Genomic DNA, 20,505 nt, shown 5'->3' on the forward strand with positions numbered 1-20,505 from the left:
GGTTCGATTCCCGGCCAGGGCATATAGGAGAAGCGCCCATTTGCTTCTCCACCCCCCCCCCCCTCCTTCCTCTCTGTCTCTCTCTTCCCCTCCCCCAGCGAGGCTCCATTGGAGCAAAGATGGCCCGGGCACTGGGGATGGCTCCTTGGCCTCTGCCCCAGGCGCTAGAGTGGCTCTGGTCACGGGAGAGGGACACCCCGGAGGGGCAGAGCATCGTCCCCTAGTGGGCAGAGCGTCTCCCCTGGTGGGCGTGCCGGGTGGATCCCGGTCGGGCGCATGCGGGAGTCTGTCTGACTGTCTCTCCCCGTTTCCAGCTTCAGAAAAAAAAACAAAAAAACAGACAATGTTTTTAGTGTCCCTTCATTTCTCTGAAATCAGAGGAAAAAACCCTAATAACCATTTATATCAAGTATAAAAGAAGTTAGATACATTAAGTGCATTAACTCTCCCAGAGATCTCTGTATTCGGGAGAAAGCATTAATTCTCAACCTTCCCCATACCCATCTACCAATGTAGGGATAGGTATACATAATGCTTGTCAACCAGAGGGCCTAAGATCAGAACATGGGGATGGGACAGAAGAAATTGGGAAGAGTGGTTGTTCTGTCACCTACAAGTCCCTTTATCCAAGACTGTTCGGAACAGGGGTTAAATAATTTATCTAAAACGGCATTTAAAGACTGGGATTTAAAAAACAAGAGTTACAGCCTAAACATTTTATTTCACCTTAAAGCATATAAACATATTCATTCACCAATTTTTCTGACAAAGGCCAAGGTTATTTTCATCATACTAAATCAGAGGAGTTCCAAATAGAGATGTCTTTCTAGCACAAGTCCGCAGGCATCACCCATGATTTCCAGTTTGTTTCTTTCAAGTGGACCTGGAATTTAAAAGCATTTCAATACAAACTAAATGCAGACTCTTTCAATTCTTACTTTTTTCCCCCAAGTTTTTACAATTATTTAACCATATGATATTCAGAGCAGTTTTATGTAGCAAAATTCTCACCTTTACTAAGTCTTTCCAAAGCATCTAATTTAGAAGCAACTCTATTTTTGCACTTATATTTCACAGATTATTAAATTATGCCATTATGATTGTTACAACTGGCATAAGGAGGTTTGGAAACAAACAACTGACCCAGTAAGCATGGAACTTGCTTACTGATCCAGTTAGCGTGATGGGTACAGAAATGCATGTGTATCCTAAAATAAAATAATAGTCTCCAGTGCAAGGCATTTGGAATGCTGAGGGCAGTCAGTATGCACTCAAGGAGGAATGGAGTGCACATATTAACCTGGCAGATATTTTGAGAACATTCCCTCCCAATTCTGATACAGTTTTTCTCTCTCTTTTGGTGTGCCCTTTTTTATCCCTTGACTTAAACCAAAAGAATAAATTTTTAATGGTAGCCTAGGAGGAAAGAAAGTTGAGGTTATCTTTACAGCACTTCTCAAATTACATTATCAAAAGGGAAGAGAAGGGAAGCAAAACAGGCCCTACCCTTTCTGAATTCTGCACCAAGTTTCTGATATTTACTATCATAGGAGATGCAAGAGGGCTGGATAAGTGGTTAGAAGAACCTGACAAGACCTTCCCAATTATGGAAGTTGAACATGATTTGAAGTCTCAGACTCTTCTACTCAAATAAACTGTAGGCTTCTTGGCAGCATGCACTAGGTCTTATACTTATGTATTTCCAACGACATGGGGCTCAGGGATAGAAGAAACCTTGAAGGTACTAAAATATGTGATTGGTTGATGATGTACCACCATGAAGAAGGATGCTAGTGGTTGAGACTCAAGGTGGAAATGACAAACAGGACTTGGTAACTCACTCCTGAGTCAAGACTTATTACAAGATTTTGAACCTTAGTGAGATGGAGATCCATATACAAAATAGATTTTGGTTCTGGCTTGGTTTGGTTAGGAGAATGAGAAGGAATATGGTTTAGACATCTCCACTCATGCATGGTGCTAGCTGGGACTCAATGTTTGTTGAATTAAAAAATGGGAAATAGGAAAACCCATCAAGGAATAAAAATACAAGTTCTTCAAGAAAAATTTAGTAATATGAAGCAGTATCCCGAACTACACAGTTTATTAATGTCTATTACATAAAGTTCCTGAGAGTCCTCATCACCTCAGCTTTGACTGGGGTATGAAATCCAACCTAGACTCCGGTTTTCTTCCACACAAAAAGCCAGCCTTGGCATAGTGGTTAGTGGCAGCCAATTATTAGTCATTTCAATGGCAGAAACCTTATCTTAATTTAATTTTCAGCCTTACGGTCTGAATTACCTTAAATTTCTGGGCAAATCTGATAACCAACTAAAAGGTTTCTTTAGAGAGCTTGAGATAAAATTGTTCAACTGTGGGCCATCCGACATTCCCCAGGGAGAAGTGACTAAGAAGTTGACGAAGGGTTGAAAAGGTCTTGAAAACAAAGAGGTATGTAACAGGTAAATAATTAAATAATTCCACCAGGCAGCCCTGCAGTCTTTGTTACCCACCCCCACACACATACACACAAAAATTAAACCAAGTCGCAGAGAGCAGAACAAAGGTGACACATTTGGGGAGAACTGAAGAATGAATCAGTTTGGTTCACACAATTTTTGCAATTGCTATTAGAAACCTCCTCTTCATTAGGCTCATATAACTGAAGGGATCACTTCAAAAATTTTCTTAAAAACACTCAAGCAGATACTTAAAATTAATTCTGGGACCTTAAAACTGCTCAATATTAGTTAATTAATGTTGTTTCAAGAATCATTACCTCATTTTTTCTAATCTATGCAAGCGGTGTAAACCAAAACTTTGAGTTTTTTTCAAAACAGTTTTAAGTTTTGGCACAAGTTCATAGCTCATATGTATCAAAAACATATTTTTCCCATATACTCTGTATCTAGTTTCTCAAATATATAATATGTAATTGATTTGAAACGGGTAAGTTAAATAAGTTACAGAACAAACTAGGCACTAGGCACTCAGAAACAAGCACTTCCTTCCTGAGAAGACTATGAGAGTTACATTCCAAGAAACTAGGAATAAAAATTATAGAAAAGTTTAAGTGATATATCCAGTTTTTCCCTTTTCTGAGTCCAGTTTTGCTAACAGTTTGAAGTCTGCCCTCTATTAAACAGTAAAAACCTAATAAAAGATCAGTTTGTTCTGAGCATTTTTTTTTAAATGTCCTGAGTACCATGGTATGTTACAAAAGTAACATTCATGCTCCCTCATTTGCATAAGATAAAAGAGCCCCAAGCCAGGAAATAGGGTGGTTTCACCTAGGTTTCCCCAATATGGGGGGAGTGTGGGGGGGCTGAGACAAGGGAACATGTGCATGTGCATGGAGCTAGTTTGGAAAGTGATCCAGAGAGGCAGCACTGGGGACTAGGAACAGAGTAACAGGGAAGGACAGATAGGCCCATATGGAGCTAATCACCCCTGAGGGCTGGGGCCCACGTGGGACCCCCAGAGTATGCTTCAGAATTGCCCCACTTAGTGACAGAAGAGAGGAATGTTTGTTTACCAGCCTCCATCCCCTATGGCTTCCATCAGTCTATGGTTGGTGCACTCCACTGGATACCCAGATATGCACAGAGCTCAGGAAAGCAAAGCATAACCCAAGTGGCTCCAGCAGAGAAGGCTGGGGCACAAAGCTGCTGATATGCAGATACCTGACTGGAATTCACACAGCAACAGCTGGAATAAAAAAGTGGACTGAGAGGATGTGGGTTAGCAAAGTCTCATCCAACCGTTCCCTTCTCACCCAGCCAGTCAAATATTTTATTAGAGAGGGTGCAAAACACAGTCCCTTCGCTTAAGTCCTTTTCAATCCTTGAATCTGGCAGCACAGGCTAAGAACATTGGAATGTGCTCAAGGCTAGCAGGACATATTGCTCATGGTAATGAGATGTTTTTTTGAACATTCACAACTATATTTGATAATTCCTCCAAACTTAAAAAAAGTAACTTAAAGGAAGTAGGGGGAGCTTCAGAATACCATGTGGGTAACACATAAGTGTTGCAGGCATCACTGCTGCAGAAAAGTCACCAAAACCTGAGTTGGAGAGAGGTGGCTTCAGAGGAGACAGTGTTTGACCTGAGCCTCACAGGTCTGCTCTGACTGCACATCTCAGGGCTGGGACGGGAGGAGGGGCGGGTGGCAGTTCTGGTTTGAGCCCAGTCTTCAGTTAAAAGCACTAATTTTTTTAGTATTTGTTTCCCTTTCGTTGAGGACGAATATTTCCTGCATCATTGTCAGCACGTTGTATCTACTACCTCATTGAATCCAGTGACTCTTTGAGGAACGTACTGTTAAGGTAAGTCATCTGCCTAAGGTACCAAAGATGGCTAAATGGCAGAGCCGATTTCCTAGAACCCCAGTAGTCTGGCTGCAGAGCCCATATTCCTCACCAAATGCTACACACTCCGCCACGAGCAGCGAGAAAACAAGCACAGAAAGGAAGGGCGCCATCTGACGCGTCTGCCTTTAGAGCAGACGGGCTGAGAAAGGACCGATTTGGAAGCATCCCAAGGGAAATAGTTCTGTCACGCAGCTGGAAGTCCTAATGGCCTCAAAACCATTTCCAAAGAATACAGTCCAGAGCTGGGGTCACAGGGAGAAGAAGCACAGAAGGTTTTTCTGAAGGTCGCCACCCATCACTTACTTGGCGACGATGCCACTGGATGTGCGATAGGGACAATCATATTCGCTGACTTCAGTTCATTCAGGCTCCTAACTACACCCACCTTCTCTCCCTCTCATCATTCTAACGTGTCCGGCTGGAATTAGAGTAGGACAAATAGAGCAAGAAAAATCATTACTAATAGGGAAACAAGGGTCTTTTTTAAAAGACCCTTCGCTCTGGCGTCAATTCCCTGACTAGGAACTTATGGGAAACTCTTACTACTCAACGTGTCCCTGCCCCTCCCAAAGGGAGGATTTACTTCCCAATCCCATGGCCCTGGAGCGTGCCAAGTAACTGACGAGCCACTCTTTGCAGGATTACTACCCATCTCCATCCTGCTAAATTTCAGAGTGACCATTTACTTTGGCCGGTGAAGTTCATGTGGATGGAAGTGACTCATCTAAGAGCTGGAAAAGTCAGCTCAGGGTGCAGCATGTCTCTTTGTCCTCCGCCACCACACTGGCAATGTCCAAAGAGAGAATGTTCCCTCAGCCTGGGTCCTGAGGCCAACATAGCAATGGAACAGACCAGGACTCTGAGTGAGAAATAAATCTTTGCTGTGAAAACCACAAAACTTGGGGCCAATGTGTTATCTCAGCATAACTGAACCTAACTGACTGACACAGATGGTAGGTCTGTATGCATTTGGGTCTAAGACTCATTGCTTCTGAAGCCTAACTCCCACTCACTGGCTGTACCACACAATGTAACAACTTCTCTGGGCCTCGGTTTCCTTGCCTGTATTACTTACTTCTCAGGAGTTTTGTGAGAAGAAATGGAGACAATTGTATTGACAGTACTCTAAATAGAAAAAACGAAGAGTGAAGATGCTGAGCAGGCTTCCTGTGTACAGAGGTTTTCGGTCTAGGCTTTTCCATTCAACAGCAGGCCTGAGTAAGTGTAATAGGCACCCGATGAATGAGACCAATGACATTTATATTGGCCTGAAAACAGCACACAAGGGGAGGAGATAAATAAAGAGAATATAAATTTAAAGTTCTACATTTTGAAGAAGGCTCAGTATAGAAGATTAGCAGAGGAAGACCTATGCTGGGGATGTTGGCACTGGACCTCCTCCTTCTCTTTGTGTAGTTTCTCAGTCTTCATTTCCTGTACTTATTGTCTGGGTTCAATTTGGCCATGAAAGGAATCAACTCCCCTGATACTTTGTCATCTCCCCTTTACTGCACTGAATCCTGAACAATTAGTACTCTGTGCAGATTTTCAGTGTCTGCCATCAACCAATCCCAAGAATCTGAGCTATCCCTAAATTGAAGGACCGGGGTGGATAGAATATAAAATAAAGAGCTATGTAGTAGTAAGTCTGCATGTCTTAGCGAACGCACGGTGATCTGGGCTCCTCGCAGAGCCCAGCCTCACTTCCATCCCCTCTCTGAACACTGATGTCACAGCTACACTGGATTTCCTTCAGGAGCTCTGCCTCACTTTCAGATCTGTGCATATGCTGTTCCTTTGGCTTGGAACACTTTTCCACCTCACTTTCCTTGCTAAGCTCTGCTGCTTACTCAACCTCCACAGAAATTTGATGAGAGCATCTCAAATACTCAATATCATAACCTCAGCACCTACACAGAGAAAATGCACAGAAATACCTGATGAAGCAGATGGATTAGGAAGCTGAGAATAATTATTGATGTGTTCAGCTGAGAGTTGTTCTGTTTTTAATTTATAAGCTACCTATATTTTTGTGACTATACTGCCATAAAAAGGAAGAAAATCATAACTTCTTCCCTAAGAAATGTTACTTAATTATCAGAAACAAGCAAATACATTTTATATTGCATATATTTTTACAATTTATAAAATGAAGAACAAACAAAACCCCTGCAAGAACAAGGCCCCCACTTAAGTACCAAAGATGTTCTTTTTGGAGCATGAAGCCTTTTCTCTCTTTCCCCCTCAGCCTGTTCCCTCTCCATCAACACATCACACTGTGTTCCATGGGTCAGAGTTCAGTAGGTGAATAGAACTCGTTCACACAATTTAGCTTCCTGTGTCCTTTGACTTGAACAAGGCACTCACACTCATTGGCATGGATCATAAAAACAGCGTGGTTCTAATGCTTTGGCTCTGGTCATATCAGGGAACAGACTCTCGATTTCCCCCACAGGCCAGGCCTGAGACGATACAAATTTGACTCCAGATTACCCAGCAAATTCTTCTTAGAAGTCTGTCTGTATCACCTTAGCCCAAGTATTGTTTTTATGTTCAACAGCAGCTGCATTGATGGGCTGCCAGCAGCCCTGAGTGGGTCAGGAGAGGTATTGTTCATTTGAAAGGGAGTTTTCTGTCAATCTAGCTTTTAAAAGGAGGGTATCAATTTTATTGTAAAGGTCTCCTTGGGAGAAAGAATAAAAGCTGTAGATCTGCTGGGTCTTTCTTTAAATAATGGTTTAGCTTCACTTACCCCAACTGAGACAAGTCTAGCTAAGGCTACAAGAAACAACTTCCAGTAAATGATAGAAAGCCAAGACAAGCTTCTACATCCCAACCCTGCCACAGCTCCAACCAAGTTTAAGGTCCTAAGAAGAGAAACACAGGCATAGAAAACTATGACTGTAGTCTGCTCCACGGGGAGTTTAAACCCTAAGATCACGATCGGCAGTGGAATCACCACTGGGTATAAACACTGGGTCTGTTGGCAATCAATCAAAGCAGGCCATCTAAATCATTCGTTCCTTTGTCTGGACACAGACACAGGGTGGCCTCTTTGAAAGCACTAAGCATCTGTTTCCTTTATTATACAAGTATCCAAATAGTCAGACAGGATCCATACAGGCAATCAGTTTGGTTTCTCAGTAGCAGTTTATTCAAGATGGGTTATGCCTGCTGGTGCAAACCTCAAAAAGTTAAAGTACATTAACAGTCAAAGAGCTTTTATATCAGGCTGGTGGGATATGTGTAGTTTTGTTTTTGTTTTTTCAGTGAGAGGAGGGGAGGCAGAGACTTCTGCATGCACCCCATCCAGGATCCACCCAGCATGCCCACTAGGGGGCGATGCTCTGCCCATCTGGGGTGTTGCTCAGTTGCTCTCAGTAACTGAGCTTCTTAGCACCTGTGGCGGAGGCCATGGTGCCATCCTCAGCACCCAGGGCCAACTCCTTCCAGTCGAGCCATGGCTGCAGAAGAGCGAGAGAGAGAAGCGAGAGGGGTAGGGGTGGAGAAGCAGATGGGTGTTTCTCCTGTGTGCCCTAATCAAGAATTGAACCCAGGACATCTGCACACCGGGCCAACACTCTACCACTGAGCCAACCAGCCAGGGCCAGTTTTGTTCTTTTAACCAATTCCTACGATCTATCTTTCATTGTGATGCATATATGACATTTTTAAAGATATTTTAAAAGATTAAAAAAAAAAAAACTCTAAGGCTTTCAATAATTTAAAAAGGAGGAATTACTTTACCTCAAACACTTCTTGGATTCCTAAATAATTGCTTATAGAGCCTTTTATATCACTGTTTAATTAGTTTTAATTTTTAAAAACCTCCCGCTGGATGACAGCCCTTTATCATTGTGATGGCCATTCCATGAATCTTTCTCCAGATATAACAGCCATAGCCTTCCATGTAGGGCCACATCCCCACGTCTAGAAACAGCACTTTTATGAGGGAAAATAACATGTCACTGTCAGTCCCATCTTCCTCCTGCTGCAGACAGGCCGAATCTTCAGGAACTGTACAGAAAGATCCACAGACAGAGAAGATCCTTCACCTACATCATCATCGCTGACTCAGCAACAGGCACATAGTTCCCTTTCTCCCTGAATGGCTTACGTACTCCACTGAAGTTTGTCACTTTATACAACGGACACTAAATCTGTCAGAAAATAAAAAGTCCAAGTAAGAACGGAACTTCTCTCTGGTCCACTGACGTACACTCAGCACCTAGCACATGGTAGGTGCTCAATAAATACTGTTAAATGACCAAAGGAATGAACTTGGTTTTCCATTCTTTTTTGCTCAATAGATAGAAAAACAATTAAACCTCTTTAATCGTTTCTTGAACAATACCCTGTTTCTTGAAGGATATCATAGGAGAATGTCCACCACTGGAAAAGTTTAAACACATACCTCTGTTAAGAAGAAACATTTCTGCACAGGGGAGGAAGCTGAACCAAATGGCCTCTAAAGTTCCTATCAACTCCCAGACTTTATAACAGGGCGAACACCACAACTTAAGAGAGAGTGGATGAGAGATTGGGTCAGTTTCGTAAAGGCTGGTTCCCAGGTAGAGTAAATTACTATGCTCTGTTTAAAATAAAAATAATAGCTGCCCTGGTACTTGGATGCAAAAATACTAACTCATCCAAAATGTGGACACATCCTGAGAGAAGAAATGCTCTTGCTAATCATCAGTTACACTTTGGAAACCATACGTGTGCTTCAGGGTCTTGTAAGAACCAAGCCCCAAAACTCTCCCTGGGAAAATGGAGAAGCTAGGGGATGAGATTAGAATGGAAATAAACACACTAAACTGGAGTTTTTGTTTTCTAGCCAACAACAAATCCACTTAAGAAACATCTGAATTTTTTTCGCCTTGAGGTTTAAATGGTTATAACTGAATATATAGTAATTCCCTCCTTATCTGGTGGGTTATGCTCCAAGACCCCCAGCAGCTGCCTGAAACCGCGAATAAGTACATTCAGACCTATGATGAAGTTTAATTTATAAATTAGACACAGTATGAGATCAACAACAATAATAATAATAAAATAGAGCAGCTATAATAATATACTGTAATAAAAGTTCTATATAAATGTGATCTCAGCATGAATTTCTTTTTCCTTCTTCACAATTTCATGGATAGAAGATTTGTTCTTACAGTAGATCTTAGCAAGCTCAGCATAAGATTTTGTTTCTTTTCCCAATTGAAAACGTTCACCTTTTCACTTAAAGGAAGCACTCTACCACTTCTTTGGCAAAACTGAATTTCTATCATACCTACTTCTTGTGCTTTGGGGCCATTGTTAAGTAAAATAAGGGTTACTTATTACAAGCACTGTAGTACAACAGTAAGTCTGATACCCCAGATTGCTACTAAGTGACTAAGGGGAGGGAGCATATACACCCTGGATACATTGGGCACAGGGGGAGATTCACATCCCTGGGAGGGACTGGGCAAATGGCTCATCGTTGTGCTATTCAGAACAGCAGGCAATTTGAAACATGAATTGCTTATTTCTAGAATTTCCTACTTAATATTTTTGGATCAAGGTTGACCATGGGTGACTGAAACCTCAAAAAGTGAAATTGTGGATAAGGGAGGACAGTGTAACCTCTTCATAAGATAGAAAGTATTGCATTTGACATATAAGGATTTTTGCCCAGTGAAAGGTCATATTTACCTGGGATATCACACTAAAATGTTCAAATTCAAGAATGTCTAAAGTTGAGGGCAAATTATTCTGATTGGACTTTCCTTTCAATCTGAATGGAAGACAGTTTGTAGGGAAAGGAGATATGCTCATACTTTCAGTTTCTCGTAAAATATCTAATTCTAAAGAAGCAACTAGAGCAGTGGTTCTCAAACTTCTTTAAGTCGGGGTGCATTTAACATCCTACAAATAATTGTAGGTGCACTATATACAAATTTCTGAGAAATATGTTATAATAATTAAGTCAAATATTAAAGAAAATATATATAAAGTCCAAGCGTGCTTTTATGGTAATTAAATGAAGTAAATACGACAAAAGTAAATTTATTCTGACATTAAAAAACATTTTTATGTTACATTTTTCGAGTTATGCTTTTTAGAATTTGTAAAAAAGAGGGGTTAAAAATGACAAAAAAGTTATCTTTTTAGATATATAGATACATTTTTTGTAAGATTTAGTAAATTCGGCAGGTCCTGGTGCAAATGTGTTAGGTTTTTTCATTCTTGTGTTTATGAGAAACATGAGCCTGATGTGTCCTAGTGATTTCTTCAATGTTTGGGCATATATTTGAAAAGCAAACTCTCATTTCCTTGTCAATACATTGAAGAATTCCTCTCTTTTTACTCTTGTGTTGAGTGCAGAAAACCCCACCATACATATCTTAACTTTACACCAAACAAAGGATAGAAGAAACTTGCCTCCAGTTTTTCCCAGGAAAATGGGGGGGGGGGGGGTAGTGTAAACAATCCAGCACCACAGTTTAACAACCTTTTGCAATCTAATCAAGCAAGTGAGGTGGGGGGGGGGTTGGACAGACTATCAGCTTACAGTCAATTCCCCTCACCTCTGTCCCCCAAAAATCTAAACTCCAAAAACCCTGTTGGTTTTTTAGTCCCTAACAGGAACATATTTCTCTGGAATACCATAGGGCGCACCTGGAAATCTTCTAGGGCATATACCACAGGATTTCACTTAGAGAACCACTGAACTAGAGAAACTCCATTCACACTTAGATTAACTTCTTTTCTCTCCACACTCTTTTTCTGTTCTTATCATAGAATAGATAAGGGAACAGAAGGGGCAGAAAATCCTAACAAGAAAGAGTAGGTAGTCCCTTGGGGCTGTGTTAGGAGAATCTGAATGTCCTGGGGTTGTTTTGAAGACATAGTGTAGACCAGGGGTCCCCAAACTTTTTACACAGGGGGCCAGTTCACTGTCCCTCAGACCGTTGGAGGGCCAGACTATAAAAAAAACTATGAACAAATCCCTATGCACACTGCACATATCTTATTTTAAAGTAAAAAAACAAAATGGGAACAAATACAATATTTAAAAGAACAAGTAAATTTAAATCAACAAACTGACCAGTATTTCAATGGGAACTATGCTCCTCTCACTGACCACCAATGAGAGAGGTGCCCCTTCCGGAAGTGCGGTGAGGGCCGGATAAATGGCCTCAGGGGGCCGCGGGGCCGTAGTTTGGGGGCCCCTAGTGTAGACACTACACTTTTCACTTACCAACATTTACAGATAGAGCAAACAAAGTGAAACAGTTCAACAGCTCCTTGGAAATGTATGAAGACTTCAACTTTGTAGTCAATTCCTGATCGCCCATACCACAACTCAGTCAAAGAAAAGTCTTCTTGTTTTTAAACTGCAAGTAATTTAATCTTAATTCCAGTAACAACAGGGAATGTGCAGAGCAAGCAGTTACCTCCTCTTTGCACACACTTTTACAAAAATCTCTATTATTTGAATGAGTAAGATCTCACACAAGAATTCTGTGGGATTAAGCTCACATCTGGTTGGCAGACCTGCTGTTGGATATGATTATGACCACACAACTTAAAGCTTAAATCCACATGCTGTTCCTATTTAACTGACATATATGAACTAACTAATTTATAGAAAATGTGCAGCAAATTATTTCTTCCACCTCCCCATATCTCAAGAATGCACCAGCAATAAGTATTAAGGAAAAAGATGCCCGCCCATCATATTTGCATTCCCAGATGCTCTTCAATGATCTAAAGTAGATGTTGTTATTTTAGTTATATGAATCTGGAAGTGCGGGAGGGGGAATTTAACCAGGCAAACTTGACCTCTCAGTACCTCAATTTTCTCACCAGGAAAAAAAAAAAAGAACTAGCACGCAGATTCCAAATTCCCTCAATAACAGCAATCTCTGACCACTAATTATCAAGAATACAATTTGTGTGCAACAGGAGATGTGAATTCTTAAGAACATGTCATTAACTATTAGAGTTTAAAATGCCCAAAAGACCCACAGTTAAACTTCCATATGACCACCGAACATTTCCTGACCACGGAGCACGTCTCTGAAAGCACCCTGGCTGTGGAGTCACCAGACTGTGCTAGAACGCGCAGAGGAATCCCGCGAACTTCCTGAGGCGGGGGCGGGGGTGGGGGTGCGACAAGTGTAACTGGGCCCGAGTTAAGAGGGCAAGCCGGGAGTCTGGGAGCACAAACTGCATTGCTGGGGTTTCAGGGCTTCCAGTATCTCCGAAGGACTTTTGTCTATATCTACAAAATCTCTCAAGCCGCCACCTGCAGCTATACAGTTACAGGTAGAAGATGAAAAGGGAAAGAAAAGGGAGGGGATAGGGCAGGTAAAACCTTGCGCGAAGCGCCCCCAAAGCCGGAGGGGCAAAAGTAGACTTTGAACAACGACGAAGAAATGGGGTAAGAGAAAGAAAGAGGACTCCACCTTTCCCACCGCTCTTGACTCTTCTCACTGAAACAGAAAGGATGCCGCCGCCCCTTCCTTCTGCCTTTCATAAGGCGATTTGGAGCACCGACTAAAACCGCACCCTAAGTCCCTCCGGGTCGGAGTAGCGCTCCCCGGGGGGCGCGGCCCCTACCCGCCCACGAACACCCCCCGGGGCATCCTCCTCCTTCCCTCCCACGCCCCGGGCCGAGGGGCAGACGAGTCTCCAGGCAGCCGCCCGCCCTTCCTCTCCCTCAACCTCCCCTCCTCCTGGGCCCGCCGCCCCCCAGCCTTCCATCCGCGGAGTATTTTAATACCCCCACCCACCCCGACAAGGGGGCCTTTTGAAAACTTTGTGTGTGTAAGGAGGGCTTTTGTCCACATCCTGGGCAGGGCCGGTCACCCGGGTGGATGCCTGGGGGTGTCCGGATCTCACAAAGCACTGGGGAAACCACCTCGGAAATCCCACCCCTTTATTTTTGACCTGCTTCTACAATCGAGTGACACACAGCGCTTCAGCTAACAATTCCCACGCCCCGGTCGCCCCTCCACGCGGGAGGAAACCCCCGCTCCCGGCGCCTTTCTCGACTGTCACGGGGGAAAAGGTGTGAGCACGGTTAGGGAGGCAGCCGAGAAACACCGTGGCTAAATGAATCTTTCTAAAGGAAAAATAAGAGAGAGGTCTTTTTTCTCCCGCATCTCGGGAATCGGGGTGCAACGAGGAGATACACTGTTGCATCACGCAGTAGCCGAGCCCCGGGGCTCCTCGCCCTCCCCGCGGCCCCAGACGCGCGCCCAAATTCATGCACACGGCCACCGCCACGGCCACCGCCGTCCAGAGCACCCGCCCCAACACGGGGACCACCCGGCGCCGGGGGAGTAGCGGGATAAAGAAACGAGGCTCCAGCACTCACAGATGGTCTCCCCACGGCCACGGCCATCGCGGCTGCGGCTCCGGTTCCGGCTGCACCCGGGCGCCCTCGGCCAACACTGGCTGCTGCTCCGGCTCCGGCTCGCCTCCCCCGCGCTCCCCTCGCGGCTGCGCTCTGCTGGCGCCCGGCTCCCGCTCGCGGCCAGAGGCATCTGCTCCCCCTCCGCCACCGCCCCTCCCGCTTTATTAGAGCAACATGGCCACCCGCCTGGAAGGGACCATTTGCTTCCCCAGAAAGGGGTGTTAGCCTGTGCACCAGGGCTGAGGTAGAGGGAGGGAGGACGGTGGGTGGCCCCCAGCCCAGGTCAGCAGACTCCGACTGCAGGCTTGTCCTCCTGGAATGTAACCGTGGGCCCCGGAGCGACCCTCTCCGGAGTCACCGAGATGCCCCCAGCCGGTGCTCTACCCGCCACCCCCGCTCCACCACGTGCGAAAGTCCGAGTAAAAGCCTGGGCGCGGAGGTCCCTGCCCCGCGTCCCGCCACACGCTCAGCGAAGCGAGCAGCTGGAGCAGCCGCGGGGAGGGGGAAGGGACGCCGAGGCGAGCCAGGTCCGCGGGGACAGCCTCTCGCGGAAAGTTATCCCCGGGCAAGCAGGCCCCACCCGGAGAAACCGGCTTGGAAGGGGTGCGGGCCGCCAGGGAGACCCGGGGAGACCCAGGTGGGCTGGGCAGACCCCCACGAGGGGAGAGTGGCTCCCACAGAAGTCTATGTTTAGGGGAGAGACTGAAAAGCAGGTAGCTGGGAGCTGTCACTGAAGCGCGCGGCCTGGCTGGGGACCACAGCGGAGAGGACGAGGGCGTAGTAGTTGCTGATGTGGACGATCAACCCCCGCCAGCAGCAGAGGAACAAGCGACTTCCTCGCTGGTGAATGAGCGCAGCTGTGGACTGCCCCCGAGCGTACGGGCCGGGGCCTCCCTGGGTGTAACGACAGCCCGCTGGTCACACGCGGGGGCGCAGGGGCTCGGCCGACTTCATTTGATGGCTGAAGACAGACCCGGCGACCCGGAGGCGCGCGTTGGGGGTTGCAGCTGGGGGACGCGGCGGCGCCAGGCGGGTGACTGGAGTCTGGGCGACTCCAGGCGCGTGGGATTGGGAAGCTCCTCCGCTATAGAGAAGGATTTTTACAACAGATGTTGGGGCGTTACAGCCTGACAGTGTGCGCGACAGAATGACAGTCCTGTCGCGCGCCGATGCTGCGGCGCCCTGGCCAAGTCCCGACAGCGAGGTGTAACAGAGGTGCTGTCGCGGGGCCGGAGAGGGGGCCCATGGCAAGGTGATTGAAGCTAGTGACCAGTCGAGAAGGGGAACCATTTGGATTGAAGCGCAGGGGGTGTGGGGTGGCAGTGAAGGGCTGTGATCAGCCCATGGGGTAGCGCCTTCAGGGAAAACCAAGGCCTATCGAACTAGATCAAAGACAAACCGCCTCTTTTAGACTGGGGCGCCCCAGAGTCTGACCTGAGACTCCCAGCAACCAGGTTTCTCGGGGCCCCTGCATCTGCCCCTACTGCTATATCTTGGCCCAGGTGAACACAGAATTCGAAAACGCCATATCTCCGAGGGCTGAGGGTGGAGTGACCTCCGGGCAGGGGTCCAGCTGCTTTGAGGCTGCCGCTGGATTGGGAATTTCACCTGCAGGATGCAGGTGGAAACCTCAGGGATGTGAGTATAATGAAAATACCTGCAATAAAAGATGGGAGGACCCGAATGGGGACCTCTTCAGTCTGTGGGCGGACCCAGACTTGCCGATACAAACATCTTCAGTTTTGACCAATTTCTGCCCCTTGCAGAAATCATTTGAAGACATGGTCCACCATTTTATATCAAGTATTCAGTAAATGCTCAGTAAGTGTTGAGTTAAGATTACCACGTGGATGGGTGCAATGCAAAGGTAGGAGGAAGAGAAATACTTCCATCTGCTGTTCTCTATATGTAGGCATTTTGTTCCTTCTCCCATAGGCAGGATTAGACAGTGTCACTGCCCGTGGACGTGAGATCTCAGTTCAACCCTATGATAGAGCCCTGCAGGCTGCCATCCAGATGTAAGGGCAATTGCAGACCAACTCTCCATTTTGTGTGGTGTTAACAGACCAGATTGCAGGATATAATCAATTAATTGTTTTATTTTTATTTACTTTGTAAATGCTTGTGTTGAAAACAGCTGATTATATTTTAAGAGTATGAAATGTCCTACCTTTGTGGGTAGGTTAGTTGATTCTTATCACCAAAGCTTAAAGTCACTTACTCCAAGATCTCAACTGTTTGAAGAAAGCCTTTTAGGTCAAAAATTCTTACAGTTGACCCAGCTTCTGCCTGAGTATTTCACTGACTCGGAGCAATGCCTCAGATTCCCACCTCCCTGACTTTTTGTGGGCAGGTAGGCATAAATATATTTAATAAAAATACAATTTATTTACTATTGGCCAAGACAAGCTATTTAAGAATGTCAGTTTTCATTCTTAAATTATTTAAATATTCTACAACCAGACTACCTTGGTTCAAAATCCTGGCTTTACCAACCACTTCATAATTATGTAACCTTAGGCAAATTACTTAACCTTTCAGTGGTTAAATTTTGTCTTCTTCAAAAACTTTAATAATAGTTCCTCCCTAATAGGGTTGCTAAGGGATCAGAATACCTTTTTAACTCTGCCCAGCACTGTGCTAGGAACTAAAACTTTTAAAATAAGATGCCTCTTTGAGTCTTAGTGCACAGTTTGCTGAGAGACAGATCTTTAAATAATGCTGATAAATAATCCAAATCCTAGAAAAGGTACATGAATTAAGGAATTTTAAAGCACAACAAAGGAAACCATTCACTCTCCCTGTCAAAACAAGAAAGGCTTCACCAAGGAGGTGGAACAGGGAAGAGAGCAACGAGGACATTCCCAACAAGGGAATAGAATGAATGAAGATTCAGTGGTTTCAGGGATGGTGATGCTGTCAGGATAGGTGCCCCCTGGCATTGCTAGAGTAGGAGGAGCCTTGGAGGGCGCTTGGTAGAGTGATGAGAACACGGCACTTCAAGTCCAGATGATGTGACATTGAGCCAGTCAGCCTTTCTTCACCTCATCATTTTCTATTGTAAAATAGGGTCGTGCCTGACCTGTGGTGGCGCAGTGGATAAAGCATTGACCTGGACGACCTGGAACACTGAGGTTGCCAATTGAAAACCCTGGGCTTGCCTGGTCAAGTTACATATGGGAGTTGATGCTTCCTGTTCTTTTTCTCTCTCTGTCTCTTTCTCTCATTCCTCTCTCTCTAAAAATGAATAAATAAAATCTAAAAAAAAAAAAAAAATGCCATTTCTGCCTGTCCTGTGGCGGCGCAGTGGATAAAGCATCAACCTGGAATGCTGAGGTCATCTGTTCAAAACTCTGGGCTTGCCTGGTCAAGGCACATATGGGAGTTGATGCTTCCTGCTTCTCCCCCTTTTCTCTCTCTCTCTCTCCCTCCCTCCTCTCTAAAATAAATAAATAAATAAATAAGTGCCATTTCTGTTTGTTAAAAAGAAAGGGGCGGGTGGTTGTAACAGTGAGTCCTGATGAAGGACACATTTGCCAGATCATCTCTTCCTCTTCCTTTCTGCCGCCAGGAGCTTGAACCCAAAGGGCTTTCTTTAGACCCTTAGCTTCCATTTGAGTTCAAGCAGTGGGGAGCAACCACAGTACAACAAAGAAAGGAGTGTTGGTATGTTTTCCCCCAGGGTCCTTGCTATGGCACCATTGCAGGCTGGCTGCATTCCTCAACCAAAGGTCACAGTTACTCCCCTAGGACAATCAAAGGTAAACTTGTGGTTTCTCTACATTTATCCCACCCCCTTGCAAATAGTCCTTTTATTAAACTCAACTCAAATTACCTATTAGGAATGTACCCATCTCATTCCTGTTAAGACCTTAACAGATTCAGTCCTTCACAAAATTGTTTAGCTCAGAGTTAACTGAGAAAACATAAGTATGCTATTACTAGAGTGACCTATAATTTATTGTTCGAACTTAGAAACCGTTGAGATTGAAAAAAGAGGGTTGGTGCACTAATACAATAGTCAAAAACCAGGACTTATGGTTACCATAGCTATTATTATAAGACATGTTAGGCAATTGAGAGGTGATCATAGTAATACATCTTTTACTATGCTTTGCGTATCTCAAGCAAGAGTGCTTATTTGTGTTTCAGCTTATGGCACAAAGTCTGATATATGCAATAAATATTGAGCTGCCTTGGAATAGAAATGAGACTAGGGTCTCATTAAAGGCTAAAAAAACCTTTATTGTCATTCTAAGGATTTAGAACTTGATTCAATGGGAAATGAAGAGTCAAGGAGGTTAAACGTAAAAGTAAAAAATCATTTGCATTTTAGAAAAGATCTCTAGTGAATATTTGACATCGACAGTAATGCAAGATCGATTCCCTCTTTAATGGAATCCCAATTATTTGGTGAGATTTTCCAGTGAATGTGTCCATCTTGATGGAAAATTAATGCCTCTATAAAAGAGGTTCCTAAAGCTATTTTCCATCAGATTCTTCCTTTTATTACCAAAATACATTTGAGAGAGTATGTGATATAAGCTTGCCCAATCAGACACTGCTAAGTGACAAAAAGACAGTAAAAATAGTTTGTTTTTATTTTTTAGCTTAAATTATCTAATGTTTGTTTCTGTGGCTTGCAGTCAAAGGACCTTCTCTAACACAAGATCACCTTGACTCCAGTAAAAACGATGAATTGGAAAGGAACGTGGTAAGAGGGAGGGAATAAGAAGCTGCGGCCACTTTCATTTCAGCCAGTGTAACTGACAGCGGGCCCTGAACCCCTCCTGCAACACTTCATGGAAGAATGTTCCCATATTTTAAAACATCTAAATTGGAGAAGAAAAAGTAAAACTATATCACAGATGATATAAACTCACATGTAGAAAATCCCAAAGAATCCATTAAAGAATCATTAGAATAAAGGAGCTCAACAAGGTTATATTGATACAAGATCAATATACAAAAATTGATTGTATTTTTACACATTTGAATGAGCAATCCAAAAATAAAATTAAGAAAACAACTTCATTTACAATAACATCAAAAAAAATAAAATACTAAGGAATAAATGTAACAAAAGAAATGTAAAACTTACACCCAAAAACTTTATTGGGGAAAAAAGTTTTTTAAATCTAAGTAAATGGAAAAACAATTCATGTTCATAGATTGGAAATTTTTAATATTGTATTATTAAGATGGCAATACTCCCAAAATTGATGTAAAGATTTATCATAATCCCTATTAAAATCTTATCTGGCTTATTTATAGAAATTGACCATCTAACTCTAAAATTCATATAGAGCCTGACCAGGAGGTGGCACAGTGGATAGAGTGTCAGACTGGGATGCAGAAGGACCCAGGTTCGAGACCCCGAGGTCGCCAGCTTGAGTGCAGACTCATCTGGTTTGATCAAAGCTCACCAGCTTGGACCCAAGGTCGCTGGCTCAAGCAAGGGATTACCTGGTCTGCTGAAGGCCCGCGGTCAAGGCACATATGAGGAAGCAATCAATGAACAACTAAGGTGTTGCAACACGCAATGAAAAATTAATGAATGATGCTTCTCATCTCTCTCCATTCCTGTCTGACTGTCCCTGTCTATCCCTCTCTCTGACTCACTCTCTGTCTCTGTAAAAAAAATAAATAAATAAATATTAAAATTCATATAGAAATCCAGGGACCCAAATAACTGATACTTGGAGTACCCCCATGTCCAGATTTTAATTTTACTACAAAGCAACAGCAATCAAGACAGTGTGATACTGGCATAAGGATAGACATAAAACGCAAAGGAATAAAAGTGACCAGAAATACACCCAAATGTCTATGGTCAACTAATTTTGACAAGGCCATTCAACAGAGAAAGAATAATCTTTTCAGCAAATGGTGCTGAGACAACTGTACAGGCAGATGCCATAGAATAAATTCAGACCTTTATTATGACATGTACAAAAATTATTTCAAAATATATCAAAGACCTAAATGTAATAGCTAAAACTATAAACCTTTTAGGAGAATATATACAGGTAAGTTTTCATGATCTTGGATTTGGCAAAGGATTCTTAGATATGACACTAAAAGCAACATGTAACAAAAACAGATAAATTAAACTTCATTAAAATTAAAATTTTTTCTGCTTCGAAGGATACTATCAGCCTGCCAAGGAAGTGGCGCAGTTAATAGAGCGTTGACCAGGGTAACTGAGGACCCATGTTTAAAACCCCAAGGTTGCCAGTTTGAGTGCAGGCTCATCAGCTTGAGCATGGGGTCACTGGCTTGAGCGTGGGATCATAGATATAACCCCATGGTTACTGGCTTGAATCCAAAGGTCACTGACTTGAAGTTCAAGGTCACTGGCTTGAACCTACGGTCACTGGCTTGGCTGGAGACTTCCAGTCAAGGCACATATGAGAAAGCAATCAGTGAACAACTAAGGTGCCGTAACTATGAGTTGATGCTTCTCAATCTCTCCCTTGCTGTCTGTCTGTCCCTATCTGTCTCCAACTAAAAAAAAAAGAAGACTATCAATAAAGTGAAATGACATTCTACACAATAGGAAATATTTGCAAATCTTATATCTGATAAAGGACTTGTCTCTGGAATATATAAAAACTCTTATAATTCATAATACAAGACACCCCAATGGCTAATGAATTTGAAGAAACATTTCTGCATGGGCCCTGGGTGGTTTGCTCAGTGGATAGAGCGTTGGCCCAGCATGCGGAC

At 43.8% G+C, this 20,505-nt stretch overlaps 1 protein-coding gene across 7 annotated transcripts in view; it reads right to left on the reverse strand.

Annotated features, from left to right (window-relative positions):
- The window catches only part of SEPTIN11 (septin 11), a 105,325-nt gene extending 91,411 nt beyond the window's left edge, over nucleotides 1-13,914 (reverse strand). For all 7 annotated transcript variants that reach the window (XM_066278642.1, XM_066278639.1, XM_066278641.1 and 4 more), the window contains exon 1: nucleotides 13,738-13,914. In XM_066278642.1, coding sequence (XP_066134739.1) covers nucleotides 13,738-13,764 — 27 coding nt within the window. In that variant the 5' untranslated portion in view covers nucleotides 13,765-13,914. The remainder of the gene's footprint in view (nucleotides 1-13,737) is intronic.
- Between the last annotated feature and the right edge of the window lie 6,591 nt (nucleotides 13,915-20,505).

This window comes from Saccopteryx bilineata, chromosome 5 (assembly GCF_036850765.1).
Source record: "Saccopteryx bilineata isolate mSacBil1 chromosome 5, mSacBil1_pri_phased_curated, whole genome shotgun sequence".
Lineage (NCBI taxonomy): Eukaryota > Metazoa > Chordata > Mammalia > Chiroptera > Emballonuridae > Saccopteryx > Saccopteryx bilineata.